Source organism: Panthera leo, chromosome A3 (genome assembly GCF_018350215.1).
Source record: "Panthera leo isolate Ple1 chromosome A3, P.leo_Ple1_pat1.1, whole genome shotgun sequence".
In the NCBI taxonomy this organism is placed as follows: domain Eukaryota; kingdom Metazoa; phylum Chordata; class Mammalia; order Carnivora; family Felidae; genus Panthera; species Panthera leo.
The window spans coordinates 23,542,459-23,559,836 of record NC_056681.1 but is presented as its reverse complement, the minus strand read 5'-3'; the positions used below and the strand labels follow the sequence as shown (position 1 = coordinate 23,559,836).

Sequence of the window (17,378 nt, the reverse complement as noted above, 5' to 3'; positions counted from 1 at the left end):
CAGCACTTTGTAGCAGAACAAAATCGGATGGGACCCAAATCTCAATAATGGACTGGCTAAATAAGCTACAATACGCTCATACAAATAATACATAGGCATTAAAAAGAATAAGGTCACCAAAAGTTCTAATGGGCAAGACACCCAATATAACAAAAACAAGGTACAAAGAGTATGTATAATATCCTACTTAGAAAAAAAACGTCAGACTTAGGAAACACATGAACCTTCACCTCTCATTATCTATTTTTATATTTCAAATAATTTTGTAGTAACTAGCATACATTTTAAAGCATGTTAAAATAGTATACACAATATGATCCCATTTTTGTAAAATAAAAAACATGTATACATTATAAATCTGCATTATGGACTAAAAAATCTGTACCAAATACTTTATTGGCACATTGGAATTTAGATGATAATATTTTTTGTGTATTTTTTCTCTTACAATGAATACACATATTAATTTTCTAGTAAGAAAAAAATAGCTGTTAAAAATTTCAGGCTTGTGGTCTATCTTTAGGATTAGAACCACCACTGCTCTCTCCTGCAGGAAGTCTAGCATGATCCATGCACCATCATAAAACTCCTCCCTCCCCTCGCACTTTCCACCTTGTCTTCGTTCCCAGCTCAGCCCTGTCCTAAGGCAGTGCAGGCTGGGTGTTTGGCTTACACTTGATCCTTGTATTTTTTAAAAACAGAGTCAGTGTCTCTACACATCTAGCGAGGAATATCCAATTTCTTTGATTGGGGCTATGCTGTCAGAGGTATCCTTCATTCAATAACCCCTAAGGTGGACAAACTGAGGCTCAGGAGAAATAAACATGGTTAACAGCAGATTTCCACTTAAAAACACAGAGTGGTGGCAAAGCAGTGATCTTCATTGATTTTTATTGAATAAAGGACTCCAGGGGCAAGCAGGAGAGATCAAAAGCAACAATAGCAGGAACAAATATAAAAATATAAAATGTAAAGTGCAAGCACTGGGGAATGTGTGCAGGGTTGAGTTGTGTCCTTGGGGGACACAAGGCTGAGGACTAGCCACAGCCTACCCCCTAAAGGAATCTAGGTCTGAGCGGCCTGTGCAGGGCCCTTGGCTGGGGGTGGAAGTGGCTTGAATGGGGCCCAACCTTGGGCCTTGAAGTAGGAGACCAGTTGTATAGGTACCTCTGCGAGCACAGTCTGTGCCAGTGCCTCCCGAGGGGCCTGCCAGGAGAAGAAGGGCAAGGTCAGTGGTGGCCCCCTAAAAGCATCCCATAGTTTACATTTCATAGCAAAGAAAGGATACAAATCCCAACACCCAAACTTGCCCAGACTTAGATGAAAGGGTAAGTATCCCCACTCAGACAGAGGTGGAGGGGTAAGCTCCCAGATCTGATCTGCCCCCAAACTTGCCCCACTCACATTCTGGAAGCGACGGTAGGGCACAAACTGCACTATATCACGGGCAGCTGCCTCCCCGGAGCGCGTATGCAGGGGTCCACCATCAGCATCCAGCTGCTCCATGGCCTCAAAGTCAGCACCACCCACACCCACGATGATCACCGACATGGGAAGGTGTGAGGCACGCACCACAGCCTCACGTGTAGCCTCCACATCTGTCACAGCACCGTCGGTCAGCAGCAGCAGCACAAAGTATTGCTGGGGATAAGCCCATTCATAAACTGAGGCAGACCCTCCAAACACCCCAGCTACACATCCCCACATTGACAAGAAGTCCCTTGTTACATAGTCCTAAAGGGAGCCCTTGACCAAGACTGCCCACCACTACCTCTACCTCTCATGATCCTCACCGAGGCAGTCCTCTGATGTGCAGCCTGGGTTGCAAACCTGGCCACATGGTTGATAATGGGTGCAAAGTTGGTGGGGCCATAGAGGCGAACTTGGGGCAGGGCTTGGCGATAGGCATCCACAATGCCCTGGATGCCTAGAAAAGGAGGGCAAAAAAAAAAAACCACACTAAAATACTGAGCCTCTTCAGGGTTGAGTCAGTCCTGACATCACCCCATCCTGGCCAAGGAGATTTGAGAACCTGGGTGCATTTCGTTTGGCCACCCCTATAACCCAAGGTACTTAACCTTATCCTACAGATGGAAAAATTAAGACCAAAGAGAAAAAGAGCACTTGCCCTAAATCACAACTTGAGTTAACACTAATTAAGGGGTCTCCTAAACAAATCTAGGACAGTTGAGCATCAGATTACAACCCACTTAATAATGAATTATAATCTAATTACTAAAATAAGAATCTATGTATATTAAATAATTACAGGGAAGGAAGAAGCTCTTAATTTTTTTTTCCAACCTCCCTCCTCCCCCCATAACTCAGTCTAAGAAGCTCTTAATAAATGTAGGAGGAATTACAAAATCATTTGGCAATCTTAGAGATAACTGATTCACGCAAAGATCAATATGAGCTAAACCCAGAGAATCCTAGTTAATGAGTAACTGGATATTTATATAGCCTCAAAGTATCTTCCCAAAAGATATTTATTAATCACAAATAGTGGAGAAACCTGGTAGTAGACTCTACCTTAACCAAGTGATCAAAGTTAACATGATTGGTAGTAGGATAAATCAACATCATGGGCCTTCTGACATGGTGCACTGAGAAGAACACCCACCACAAGTACATAATTTGGATCTATCATAAGGAAATACCAGGTAAACCCAAACTGTGAGACATTCTACAAATTACCTAGCCTATAATCTTAAAAAATTTCAATTATCATGACAGACATGAAGAATTCTGGAAGACAAAACAAGTGAATGCATTACACGATCTGAGATTTTCTTTATGCTGTAAAAGACAACTGGCAAAACATGAATAAATTCTAGACTTGATAATAGTATTGATGTTAACTTGCTGATTTTGGGAGTTGTACTGTAGTTACATAAGAGAATATCTTTGACTTTAGGAAACACACACTTAACTATTTAGGGATAAAGGGAGCAAAGTTGGTGGGGTCTCAGAGGCAAACTTGGGATAGGACTTATTCACTATAATTCTCAAAACATTTCAGGAAAAAAAATATGTGTGTGTTTATATATACAGACCACTTTAGTTTGTTGTCCATGTTGGGGGAGCCACGAGGTTTGGAACCTCTCTAGACAAAAGAGTTTGGGTAAAAGTATCCTAAAAAGAGCTGAACGAAGGCTTCCACTGATGCCCAGATAAGTACCAGTGAGCTTCCAGGCAAAGATGATAATAGAGAGCACTTGGTATTTGCCGAGGCTTACTTCTTCAAACTTGACATATATCGTCTCCTTAAATATTCAATATCTTATAGTATTTATCCTTTTTATGAAGCCAAAGCACACTGGCCCCAAGTCACATGGTTTTAGCAAGACGCAAGATAAAGATTTGAGACCTAGATTTGAGTCTCTTAGAGACCTAGCTCTAAAATCCACTCCTCTGGACAACAGGATCAGATACCTGCCTCTATTACCCCACACTCCCTTGTCTGCACAGGCTTGGCCCTCTAGGTGTGGACAGATCTGCCTTATGTTGGAGGTTGGAGGAACTTACCTGTGCAGTAGGGGTTATTGGGGTTGAAGTTCAAGGCAAATTCATGGGAGACCTGAAGGCAAGAATGAAAATGAGGTTCTTTCTCTATGGTCATATTTGTGTAAAGAAACAGGACATTATGGTATATGCCAAGCATTGTATAGGAACTATTTAGTCCTGAGTACTTGTTGTGCATATGCCTATAGGGATATATCCCTGCATCTCCACATAAAGCTGGGTGCCAGACAGCAAATCTACATCATCCCCCCAAATCAGGACCCTGACACTGAAAATAGAGGAGTTGGGGAGCAGTGCTCACCTGCCAATCAGGGGGCACCTGGGCCCCAAATCCAAATGCTGGGAAAAGCTTGTCCCTGTGGAAAGACAGTGAGTTGGAGAAGAGGCAGAGAGGGGACTGTGACCCTAGAGGCTGAAACATCTGCAGGGAGGAGGGCGGGCAAGAGAACAAGTTACTCACGAATCATAGTCCTGAATCACGCTGCCCACACTCCACAGTGCTGTCAGGTACTCGTTGACCCCTGTTGGGCTCAGGTAGTGCAGGGAGTCCGGGGAGGAAGGGTCTCCATTGGAGCCTGTGAAGTCTATACCAACCTGGGAGGAAGGGAGGAGGGGAGCTGAAGGCCACTTTGAGCTCCAGATCTGTTCTGTTGCCCCTGATAAAGCAACTTACAGTGAAGTTGATTTGACAGCCTCCCATCACATAGTCCAGGAAGGAATACTGTGTTTCTACCTGTAGATGAAACCAGGGTCACAGCTGAGGTGAGGAAATTGGGGCTATGGAGCACAGGGGTCAGAGCCTGGGTCACACGGGCTAGTGTCTCACCTGGCAAATCTTGACACAGACAGTCCCAGAGTTCTTGTAGCTTTTCTTTTTCTGCTGTTTCTCAGGGTGGATGCATTCAAAATTGGCCTGGTGAGGAAAGAAAAACTAGGGTAGGAAACTCCCAGAGCATCAGCCAGAACTAGAGCTGTTCTGCCCTCCCTCCCTCCCTCCCTGGGGCTGCAGTCCTTTAGGCCCACCTCAACACCCTTGAGCTGGGCTGGCACTCACCGGGACTGCTTGCAGCTGGGCCAAGCTGGTGTAGAAGGTACCAATGAGATCATGTGAACCATCACTGTCATAGTCTGAGCATCGCACCTGAGGCAGGGGGAGGAGGGGGAGGTGAGTATGTATATATAGTGAGAATAAATCCCTCCCCAGGCTCTCTGCCCCTGGTCGGTCCATTCAGGAGGCAAACTCCTCACCTGGATGGGTGTGCTGGGGTCTCCCCCACAGAAATGCTGAAGGGGAACAGAGAAGCGCTTCCATGTAGGGTTCAAGTTGTTCTTGATTACCTGAAGGTGGAGGGCAAAGCCTCTAGTAAGTTCTGGGCTGGCATATGGGGAGCTGTCATCCTTCCTTATCCATGTACAGTCTTGCTCTCCCTATGTTCCAAACCTTGATAATCACAAGCCCCAGGGATTCTCTCATAACCCACTCAGTCCAACACCAGGGGTCTCACACCTCAGATCTGTATACCAGGTGCCATTTCCCATCACTCTGACGGAAGAACTCCAAGAATGGATCCGATTTTCCCAGGAAGTCCTGTCAATGCCACAGAGACCCCAGTGTAAGACTAAGGGAGAGACAACTATACCAGTCCTCACCCCTGCCCCCCAACATACCATCCCTGTCCCCTTAATTCTTAAATCCCCAAGGCTGCCTCCTTCCAGACACACCTTCTTATCTAGGTTTCTGGCCTCCACCTCCATGGTCACTACACGACTATCCTTCATCTCCTGAGCTGATACCTAGGAAAGGGAGGCAGGAGACTGTATCACCTCATGAATTCCTCTTTGACGTAACCCCCTTCCCCCAGAGTTCTTCCTTACCGTGATAGTCCCCCGTCCAGCAGGTTTTCCAGGCTTCAGCATCAAGGGCAGAGTTATTATCTGGCTGGACACAATCTGGGGCAGAGCAGGGGTGGGTGAGAGAGCAAAATCTCAGACAGGGTTAGGTCTTGCTTGACCCCCACCTCCTCCATGTTCCAGACAGTCTGGGTGGTCTGTTAGGGCTCTTACTGAACATGTGTCTGAAAGATTTTAATCCCTAGCCCTACATACCTGTCCTAGGGAACACTCAGCCCCTCCTAGGAAGTCATCATCCCCCAGCTCAGGTGTCTTGTTGTCTATGTCATAGATGCCAAATCGGAGCTTCTGAACTGTTTCAAAGTGGTACTCAAGCTGCAGAGTCTTGGAGAACTCGGGGCTCGAGCAGTTCCGTACTCGCTCAGTTCGGCCAAGCTGTGGGCAGAGGCCAATTAGCGTAACAGTCATACACTCTTCAACCCCCAAAATAGTTCTAGCCTCCCTCCACAACCTTAAACCCACAGTCCTTCTCACCTCAGCCCAGTTGCCCCCTCCCACATCCTGTAAAAGGACGCAGAGTGGGTCAGACTTAGAGCCGATGTCCTTGTCAATGAGATGGTCACAGGAAATGGACAGCTGAACCAAGGTCACACAGTGGGCCATCTGGGAAGAAAGGACCTAAGTCAAGCACTGAGGGCCCTTTCCACCCTTCCCTGACTACAGGTCCCAGTTTAGGAAGGCCAGCAGGCTTCACCCAGGCAGGGCTGAGCCTGTATCCAGCTCCATGACACCCAAGGAAGAGAAGATCCTAGAGCCTCCATACTCCTCTAATTCCTTAGGTGAACTCCACGGGACAGGACATGGTGGGTACAACCAACCCTGGTATGATGGGAAGATGCAGAAAAAGTATACTGGCCTCCATCAACAACTTTGACCCCAAACTTGTCCTCACCCTAAAATCACTATAATGCTCCTAAGACCCAGAATCCAACCCTGATCTTCTCAGAGACCAATGAATCTCACTCTGACCCTCTTACTGGCCCCAGATCAGATCCTAATCCAAGTTCCAGTCCCAACATTGTCTCAAACATGACCATGATCCAGATACTACTCCCCAAAAAGTTTCTTCCTCCAATGATTTCTCACGAACTGTGGGGCCCTGCATCTTGCGATGGTGTTAGGATCCCCCCCAACTCAATCTCCTAGCCTAAAATCAGCTGCTCATGTCCAACTCCTCACTACTCTCACTGCCGCTACCCAGTCCAAGCCATCATTTGTCACCAGGCTTATCGCATTAGCCTCTTTAACTTGTCTCCCTTATCCTATGCCATCCCCACCTCCACCTCCATCCTCACGTTAACAGACTATTCCCAATACGGCAACCAGGGTGATTCTGTTAAGTCAGGTCATGTCACACCTCTGCCCAAACCCTCTAATGATTTCCTATTATTTAGAAAACATCCAAACTCTACCATGGTCTACAAGGTCTTGAAAGATCTAGATCTCTCTAACCTAATTTCCTAACATCTCTCTTGCTCATTCCATTCTGTTCACACAGGTCTGCTTGCCTGCTATTCCTCAAATAAGCTTGTTTCTTCCCTCATATTATCCACATGACTTGTTTCCTCACTCCCTCTAGGTCTTCATTCAAAATCATCATCTCCATTATGAAGAAAAAGGCTCTCCTTTTCTAGGTACTTAAAATTTTAACCCTACTAATACTGACATTGCATACCCTTTTCCTGCTTTTTCTCTTTAGCATTTATCAGTGTCTAATATACTATATATAATGTTTTCCCAACTAGAATGGAAACTGAGGGAATATAAACATGAGGGAAGGGATATTTGTTTGTTCTGTTCACTGCTGTATCCCAAGCACCTGGATAATAAATATTTGCTGAATGAAATCCAAAAGGCTATCTCCAGCCTCAGCTCCCAGCCCAGCCACCTCCAAACTGACTGGCAATCAAGGACCAAGTTTCTCCAATCCATCCATTTCCTCAGCTGAAACATTATCTTCTTGCATGGATCACCATGACTCCCAAGGAACCCCCTCCTCCTACAGTCCCCATAATAATTACCCTCAGACTTGTTACTACCTCTGTGTCCTTGCTGACCCATACACCTGCAGACCATCTGTACCAGCACTATACCCCAGGATGCCTCCAGCCTTAGCCTCCCCTAAACTGACCCTCAGTCAATTCTTCCCCCAACCTAGTTCACAGATAGTGCTGTTCCCATCTTGGTGCCCTGTGTTCTCCATCTGGAGTGCTATTATCAACTGATGTTGGAACAATTATTACACTTTAGCTTGCGTCACAAAGTGCCTGCCTATTCATATCATCTCAGTCCCTACTTGAAAGCATCCAATGATGGAAAACCCACCACTTTCCTAATCTATTTTTAAAAAATATTTTAGAGAAAGAGGCAGGGGCGGGGGGCGGGGGGAGAAAATCTTAAGTAGGCTCTAAGCTCAGTGCAGAGCCCAGTGTGGGGCTCAATCCCACGACCCTGGTATCATGACCTGAGCTGAACTCAAGACTCATATGCTCAACTGACTGAGCCACCCAGGCGCTCCTCTCTTAATCCATTTAGATAGTTCCATAAAGTCCCACCCAAACCAACTCAAGTCTGCTGAATCCTCATTTCTACATATTTGTCCTGTATCTCCCCAGTCTAAATTTCCACAGGAAAGCCTTATTCCATCTCTCTCTGAGAACCCATCTGACCTGGAAGCAGTGAAACCCCCAGCTAATATCTGGAAAAAGAGCCCCAGTTCTTTTGAATGTTGCCCCTAGAATGTGGCTTGTAGACTCTGAGCAACCTGATCTTCCCTTTGAAAGTTCCCCAAGGAAAAGACACAGAGAACACATTCTCCCAAAGGAGTGGGACCACAACTTCCCCAAATCACAGTCTGACTCCATGCTTCTCACTTTACATGTTCTCTGCAGAGCAGAAACAAATGAAGGATGTTCATTTCACTATTGCTGAGAATAGTAAAACACCTGAGACAGCTTAAAGGTCTATTATGTACTAAGTAAACTATGATACATTAAAACAATGGAATGTTGAGCAGCAGCGGGTAAAATATAAGGCAGAACTATATTATATTGGTATTATATGAAAAAATGGTAAGAAAAGTAGGACTCCATGTTAAACTTCAATTGTATGTGTATATACAATAGATTTGAATATGTTGATAAAATACACACACACACACACATACACACACACGGAAAAGTGGACAACACACCAAAGAAATGCAACTTTTAGGTGTACCTCAGAGAAGTGGGATGAAGGTAAGGATTTTACATGATCCTTACACTTCTGTAATACACTTCTGTATTGTTTCCATATTTTAGTTTATTTTGTAATTTTTAAAGGGCTTCATTATTTTTTTTCCCCAAACCACAACTCAAGTCCTCTTCACTATTCAAAGCCCAAAGCCTCTACCTCCGGTTCAACAACTTGTACCTAAATCTAGAGTTCTCTTGCCTCCTCTCTGGCTTCTCCTAAAGCACTGCCTCAGCTAGTCTTCCTTGATGTCAGCTTCCAGAGTCTCCACCTTAATTAGAAGCCTTGCATAGCTGCCCACGGCCCTTAGATTCAGAGCCAAAATTCCTAGCAAGGTCACCTTAAGGCACAACTCCAGAGGGCACATCTACACAGAATGCAGTAGTTGTAACAATATGGTGCCCCTGCATCCCTAAAAATTCAACCTTCAAACCCCTTCCCAGTCTGCTCTACCTCCTACCATTCTACCACCCAACCAAATAGTAATCCAAAGCTATTTCTGGTTCCTCAAACACACGCACAAGCTGATACCTCTGAGTTTCTGCCTAAAAAAATGTATTGTCATCCAAAGTTCTGCTATGACATCATTGCTTTATGAAGCCTCACCCACAATCCCAAAGTAAAATTTATCATCTCTCCTCTGGATGATTACATGGCTTCATCATCTTCCTGCAAGCAAACACACACACACACACACACACACACACACACACACACACACACACACACACAGTGTTTTATTAACCAAACAGAAACTAGGTCATACCACTTCTCTGCTCAAAACTCTGGAATGGCATCACAAAACACTCAAAGTCCAAAGTTCTTACAATGGTCTATAAGGCTCTCCCTGCAAGACCTGACCCTTATCTAACTAATCATCTAGCCACATAAATATGTTCCAATCAGGTTTCACTTCTGACACACATACACATCAATCTCATTCCCTGTATCAAAGCTTTTGCATGGTCTTCATCCATATACAGAAAATAAGAAAGTAAGCTGTATTAGAGTAGGAACCACATCTGGTTTGCCTATTTCCAGTACCTACAACAGGACCTACCCTATGGTGGGTATTCAGTAAATTAAATATTAGTGATTTAACACTGAAACTGCCACCAAAATTTCGATTTTTGTCTGTCTACCCTCATAATCTATGGGCTCCTTGGAACTAGGACTGGGTATTATTTCTGTATCCCTAATATCAGTGGCTTAGTACATGGTACTTATAACCATTTGTTGAATAAATGGTAACATGCTTTTGCTCAACTCAAACTTTCAGGCCTTTTCCATTTGAACTACTGTCCAGCAGTAAATCTTCTCTATTCTTATCTTGTACAACTGAGCTTTAAAATTTAAATGCAGGACCCCTGGAACTCAAAACTAAGTGACAATTTAAAAATGGGCAAAGAATTTGATCAGATATTTCGTAAAAGAAAATATATGGATTGGAAATATACAAAGGAAGAGTGATCGACAGCACTAGTCATCAGGGGAATGCAAATTAAAACCACAATGAGATACTATCACATATCCACCACAACAGTTAAAAGTAGAAAAACTGACAATACCAAATGTTGTCAAGGATGTGGAGATCTCATACATCGCTAGTGAAAGCATTAAATATACCACTTTGGAAACAGTTTGGCAGCTTATTAGAAAACCAAATACACATCTAGTCAAACAGCAATTCCACTCCCAGATTTTTATCCAAAAGAAAACGTTATGTCCACAAAAAGATTTATACAAGAATGTTCATAGCTGCTTTATTTATAATAGCCAAAATTTTGAAACAGCCCAAGTGTCCATCAATATGAGAATGAATAAACCTTAATATTTATACATGTAAGAGAAAACTACGCAATAACAAAAAGAAACTATTAATATCTGTAACATGGATGAATCTGAAGCATAAAATACATAGACTCCACTTACAAAGTTTTAAGGCAAGCGAAACTAATCTATAATGAAAAAATTCAGAATAGTGGTTATTCTTCCCATGTCCCCCAGGGGAGGGGCAGGTATTAACTGAAGAGAGAACTCTAGAGGGAATCGAAAAGTTCCTCATCTTGATAGGAATGTGAACCACAAATGCATTTTTCATTGCCATCTAATGATACACTTAAGATGTATACATCTTACTGTATGTAAATGTTACCACCCCCCCAAAAAAAACCTATAAGAAATGATGAACTCAAGACATGTTGAAATATTTATGGATGAAGTGTGCTGATACTTGCAATTTCTTTTAAATCCACAATAAATAAATAAATAAATAAATAAATAAATAAATAAATAAATGGTATGTTGAATGGATATGTGGTAAAACAAATATAGAAACATTTAAATTGTAGAACTTAAATAGTAGATATATGGATATTTACTGTATAATTTTTTCAACTTTTCTGTATACTCAATGTTTTCACAATAAAATGTTGAGGAAAAGTTTAAGTGGAGGACTTATATTGGAGAACTACGGGTTTATCCCTGATACTTTGTTGAGAACTACAAAGTATTAGCAGTAATTATCTGTGGTGGTGAAGTTACAGGCAACTGGAGCTGCGGCCTTTTCCCTCCCTCCAGGGCTTCTCTAAGATCCCAGAGACAAAGAGGCTTTGGGGAAGACACTTTGGCAGTGGGACAGGCGCTTCTTCTTGTGCTAGGCCTCAATTTCTGGCAGATTAGAGCATTCTTTCCTAGTCTATTACCATTTGCACCCCTTCCCCACAGCTAGTCCTATTCTATCTTTTCTTAAGTTTCTTCTCTGACCAGACTAAAACCCCAATCAGAATTCTGTGGACCTACATGTGCAAATGGGATGGGATTCCATTTCTGAGAGTCAGAGCTTCCTGTGCTACCACAGTTGTTTTTCACAAATCTGCCCCCTTGGCTTCTCGTTGGAATAAGCAAATCCTTATAATGTGCCGTTTTCTATCCTTTGAATCACATTCCCTTTACATTATCTAATGCCTGGGAGTAGTATTCTCTCCCAAATCCTGTTGATCTCCTTTAAAATCTAGCTCCAAGCCTACCTGTTTGGAAATCTTACATAATTAAAACTCCTAGTTCATGTCACTCTTCTATTCCATATCCTTTGAACAGCTACATCCTTAAGCCAGACTCCTTTACTTTTCATCTGGTGCCATTATAATTAATCCCATAGGACTTTCAGCATCCTTTATAGGACTGAAATTTTATAAAACCATATTAAATATCACATTTAAGTGAGTCAATAAAAGCCTCTAAAACTTTCTCATTTATTTTTTAAAAGAGGTCTAATATTTGCCAATATTCTGAACCAGCATATCTTGCCTGGATGTCTATAAGAGTCTGCATTTCTTAACTGGTCTCATTTCCACTCTCAGTTCAACAAAGTCAGAGACCTTCCCTGACTCCAACCCAACAATACCCAGCTTCTCATAAACCTATCAAAATGTGTAACTTGTTTATTTACTTACTTATTATCTATTACCTCTAGTAGACTATAAATTCAACATGGGAAGAAACCAAATCTGTCTTGTTCCTATTCTAGTGACTCACACATAGCAGGTACTTTGTAAATATCTGTTGAATTAATACTAGGAAAGGAGTGATAATCCAGGGATCCTCAGAAACGACCCAAATCTAGTCCTAGCCTACTGCTTGAAACCATCAAGAAGAAATGAGCTTTCTAGAACACTCAACACAAGACTAGCTTATTTCTATGTGCCCCCAGCACCCCCAAGCCTTCCATTCTGTGCTAGTCAGGAACTGCAAACAGAAACAACTAAGTATATATAGCACCAATCTTTTCTTCCTTTGTCTTCTACCACTTGAAGCCTCCTTCTCTTGTGCTCTCCCCTGTAGGCTGCTTTCTTCTATTGACAGAAATAAAAAAGAACTGAGTGAGCATCTAATCCAAGTCCCTCAATTCAAGGCGGAGAGGTAAAATGTGATTTAGATAAGGCCACACACATCAGGTTCAACAAAATGAGGACCAAACTCAAATATTCTGACTTCTACATCGTCTAGAACTTTGATTTTTTTTTTAACATTTATTTATTTTTGAGACAGAGTGCGAGCGGGGGAGGTGCAGAGAGGGAGACATAGAATCCGAAGCAGGCTCCAGGCTCTGAGCTGTCAGCACAGAGCCGGATGCAGGGCTCAAACCCACAGATCATGAGATCATGACATGAGCCGAAGTCGGATGCTTAACCAACTGAGCCACCCCGGTGCTCCTCTCCTCTAGAACTTTGGACTATAGTCATATCCTTCTCTTCTGAAGAACTTTCCTTCTTGTATCCAACAGCAACATGATGTAGTGGGCAAGAGTATGGGTTCTGCAGTCAAGAGACCAGGCTCCAAATACTGGCCTTACTCCTCTCCCTGGCCACAATGAGGTACTACTAATGCACCCACCAGAACAATGTCCTACCTATGTAATTTGGGCAAAATACTCTCTAAGGCTCAGGTTCTTCGAGAGTAAAGTGGGGGGTATAATCTTTTTCTAAAGCTGTATATAATGTATGCAACGTGCTTATCACATCCTGCAACTATTATTACCAATAACTATTAGCTATTATTTATCCTTCAAGTCTACCTCTTATATGTTCTCTTTTTCACAATATTTCGATCACTCAACAACTTCTCACCCTGGACTACTATACTCAATCTACACCATAACTGTCAATGTTTCCAGCTCCTTGACTGTCCATAAAATAACAAACATCTGTAGAACAAACACTGCTTCAGCATCTCCTATTTCACACAGCACAGACCTAAGCACAGGACAGCAATTCAAAACACCTTGAGGGAGGCTTGTAGCAGTGTGCTGGAGCAGGCCTGTATGGTTTGCAAGAGATGAGTGGTACATATGACATAATTTTGTAAGTGAATTTGGTAAAGGTTTAGGTTTAAGCCACAGAGATGGGGCAAATCTTAAAAATCAGGGCTTCCCTTCCCGCAGCTAGCCAGTTTATTATTGTTGATAGGGAATCCCACTTTGCCAATAGGGACTAACTTGTCCTTTGTTTTCTATGGCATCCCCTGCCCTGCCTTGGAGATTCTAACTCTGCCCTTCAAAATTCCAAGAACAGATCTGTTCTCCTGGATCCACCTGGATCCATTCAGTGCCAGTTGAGCACTCCTTCATGTTTAGGAACTACACTGCCCTCTTCCCTTCCCAAAGTCCTAACAAAGAAAAAAAAAAAAAACAGATTTCAATCCCATTTTCGGGCTTCGAAGAGGAGAATAGAGCACCAAAATGTATGGGTGGCAGGATCACTCCAACAAACCAAAGCCATGCTCACACTCCTGTTGCCTACCTTGGCATGCTGGAGCAGCTCAGATGCTAGATCAAGTCCTGAAAGCCAATCAGGAAATTCTCCACAGGCTCCCAATGGGCAGAACACCACGGATGGAATACTCCTTTCCCTTCAGATTAAAAAGACAAACTATGCCCACCACCACTGTTCCTTTCCTTCTCTGCCTCATCAAGAGACATGGATACAGTAGACAAGTTTTTCTTTAACCCCTGCTTCTCCTTCTGTATAACACAGAGATTTCCCAAATTTAAATTAGCAGCCCCAAAGACAGCCTCACAGGTCACAAACTGAACAAAATATGTAAATCCTTACTTAAAAATCCTTACTATAAAACTACACAGTCTTTATTAATACATATGACCATAGGCTACTCAAATTGTGTTTAAAACTAAAATGTTAAGCAATAATTTGGTTTAGATCCATATGATACTTAGAAGTCTGGTTGCCACTGTATTTGGCAATACTATAAAGCTTAAAATGTGAATGTCACACAAAAAGTGAAAAGGGGGGAAAATATGGTACAATAAACAGTCACAGGGTTTCTCCTGTGACTATATTCTGTGACAGTCAAAAAAGTTTTAAAGTCAAACTACATCAATATCCCCAAAAGACTTATCAAAAGTTGAACAAATACAACTGGTGTCCAACTATTCAAAAAGAACCTAGCTTGAGGAGTGAATTTGATAGGGGGAAAAGAAGCAAACTGAGGAAGAACACGTAGCCTTCAAGCAAAATAGGACTGTACTGGTGGGAGTTCTGTGCCCTAGGACTCTGATGTGTTTACACAAAGCCTCCAACTGCCTACTTCAAAATAAAGAGTATTGGAGCAAGGTCAGAGTCCCTTCCCCAGCAAGCTCAAGACCCCTGACAGAAGGGTGCTGCCAGTGGCCCTTCACATCTCCCAAAAGTAAGGGACAGGCACTAGTTAAAGGAGGAGCTCTGTCTCTGGAGTCATGCAGACAGCTTATGATTGAATATTATCTGCTTATCCTTACTATTAATGAAACTGAGCAAGTCACTTTGCTTCTTTTCCCCTGGATTTCCCCCAATTGTAAGGTGGGGATAATAACAATAGTGCCAACTTTACAGGGTTATTTTGAGGATTAAATGAGGCCAACGATGGAAAAGTATGCCCTGCCTGACACTAATACAGTAAGTGCCCAATAATGTGTTAACTGATCCTATTCTCAGTACTCATAAATGGATCCTTTTGTGGCATCATCATCAAACTTGTCGGTTCATGGGACAACCAAGAAAAATGTTGCTGGTCCACCTGCCCCAGAGGACCTAACTGGCAGGAATGAAGGCCCTCCCTACTTTTCTCTCCTAATGAAATTCTCAAGCTGCAGTGTGAGACTGCTGTCACACTCAGAAAAAGCAGCAGAGCCATCACCAGACCAAAATTTTGAGTTCCACTGGCCTTTCTTTAGTTTTAAGGTTCAAATTACCTACAAACTTCCAGAAACAGAAAGGCTGGGTACACAGGCTCACAGAAGCTTGAAACTGGGTATAATCAGATTATCTAGCTTAATCTAATTTTCTAAAACACTAAGACCAGAGAAAGGAAATGATTAGCCCTGGGACACACGATAACTAATGAACCACAACCAAACTGCCTAAAAATGTGTTCTTTTCCATCCATTTTAGCAACAGCTCACACCTTGCAATCCAGTCCAATCTGAAATCCACCTGGCCACTCCACATGAGCAGTGAGCCTCATGTGGTCTCTTCCCATGACCTGTACCAACTAGACTTATACACTGATGGAAAATAATTCTGCATCTACCACATGTTCTATTTGTCCGTCAGGGCAGGAATACAGGAACTGCTAGACTCCACGTTTATAGGACTTATCAAAGAAATAAACTTTAAATAACAAGCACAAATTCTGCAAGGTAGAACTCAGGAAAATGTGATTTATACCAAAATTTACATAGAACACCTACTAGGCCGCCAATTCTGCCCACCAGCCTGCCCTGCTGGAATCTACATTCTTTTAATCTACCTTCTTTTAACGAGACTCCTGCCTATTGCCTGCATAGTGTAGAAGACAACAGTACTGGACCACCTTCCTGAGCAACTCCAGGAAAAGGGTATTGGTAAGAGCGAGTGCATTTCCAGTGTGCAATGTGAGGTATGGTATAAAGAAGCCGAGTGAACAGCAGCAGACCAGAGCCTTAGAAAAAGAAACCTACCTACTGTTCATAATGCAAGCACCCCTTACTGGAATAAATCCACTTGGGATACACAGGAGGTCTTAAAATGGGTTATTCTTCAGAATTTGTATGTTAGAGAAGTTGGGAAATAAGAGAGAGGACTTGAACAATAAGGAAACCACATTACAGACACACACTGATCTGCCCACTTGCCACTGTAGATGGGGTGTAGGATGGGGTGGGGTGGGGAGAAGGGAAAAGATTCTACTTCTGCTGCTGGATTCTGATGCAGGATTAATAAGTTTATAATGTAAGACCTAGTTAGTCAGTGAAAAAGGTAACTGTAGCCCATAAAAATGTTAACTGAGGCAAATAAACTGCCTCAAAAAAACATGGCAACATAAGAGGAAGGGGAAAGGTTAGGAGGAACACAACAAAATTCAAATACTCAAAAGTAAACACACAGCTGAAAGAGGCAGCACAGCTAAGAGAAATGACAGGGGATAACTTTTCTTATATTCTAAATCTGTACTGTCCAAAAGGATGGCCTCCTACCCACAAGCGGATATTGAGCACCTGAAATACGCTTAGTTCAAATCACAATATGCTATAAAATACACATTAAAAATTTGGTAAAAAAACTCAATAATTTTTAGAGTATATACTGAAATGGTAACATTTCAGGATATACTGAGTTAAATAAAATGTATTATTAACTTGTTTTTTTTGTTTTGTTTTACCTTTTTCGTGGCTACTAGAAAAATTTAAATAGTGTAAGTGACTCTTATTTCTATTGGACAGTGTTGCCTAACATGGGGAATCTCCAAAGATCAGACATGGAAAAGCAAATTTTCTGTTGTTCTGTGAACGTAGAACTGTGCTGTTTGATACAGTAGCCACTAGCCACATGTGGCTTATTAAATTTAATACTAGCTACTACAGGGGCACCTGGGTGGCTCAGTCAGTTAAGTGGTCCAACTCTTGATTTCAGCTCAGGTCATAATCTCACGGTTGGTGGGATGGAGCCCCATGTCTCGCTCTGCACTGTCAGTGGAGCCTACTTGGAATTCACTCTCCCTCTCTCTCAAAATAAATAAACTTTTAAAAAAAATAGTAGCTACTACAGTGGCTAATAATCAGCATATGAATGCAGATGAGAACACTTCCATTGGACAAAACTCTACTGGACAGTGCTGATCTGGAATAACAAGAACAAAGTAGTGGACATCTCATTCAGAAAAGCTAAAAATAT

The 17,378-nt window shown here is 42.4% G+C and overlaps 1 protein-coding gene across 8 annotated transcripts in view; it reads right to left on the bottom strand.

Moving 5' to 3' along the window:
• Positions 1-874: 874 nt before the first annotated feature.
• Positions 875-17,378, bottom strand: part of LOC122215607 (RNA-binding protein 12) — a 35,050-nt gene continuing 18,546 nt past the window's right edge. For all 8 annotated transcript variants that reach the window (XM_042931103.1, XM_042931102.1, XM_042931096.1 and 5 more), the window contains 15 exons: positions 5,911-6,039; positions 5,632-5,811; positions 5,401-5,475; positions 5,248-5,319; positions 5,033-5,113; positions 4,774-4,863; positions 4,580-4,666; positions 4,352-4,438; positions 4,199-4,258; positions 3,986-4,119; positions 3,827-3,881; positions 3,529-3,580; positions 1,794-1,927; positions 1,405-1,641; positions 875-1,206 (listed from right to left, as the gene is read on the bottom strand). In XM_042931103.1, the coding sequence (XP_042787037.1) occupies positions 1,066-1,206; positions 1,405-1,641; positions 1,794-1,927; positions 3,529-3,580; positions 3,827-3,881; positions 3,986-4,119; positions 4,199-4,258; positions 4,352-4,438; positions 4,580-4,666; positions 4,774-4,863; positions 5,033-5,113; positions 5,248-5,319; positions 5,401-5,475; positions 5,632-5,811; positions 5,911-6,039 (1,614 nt within the window). In that variant the 3' untranslated portion in view covers positions 875-1,065. The remainder of the gene's footprint in view (positions 1,207-1,404; positions 1,642-1,793; positions 1,928-3,528; positions 3,581-3,826; positions 3,882-3,985; positions 4,120-4,198; positions 4,259-4,351; positions 4,439-4,579; positions 4,667-4,773; positions 4,864-5,032; positions 5,114-5,247; positions 5,320-5,400; positions 5,476-5,631; positions 5,812-5,910; positions 6,040-17,378) is intronic.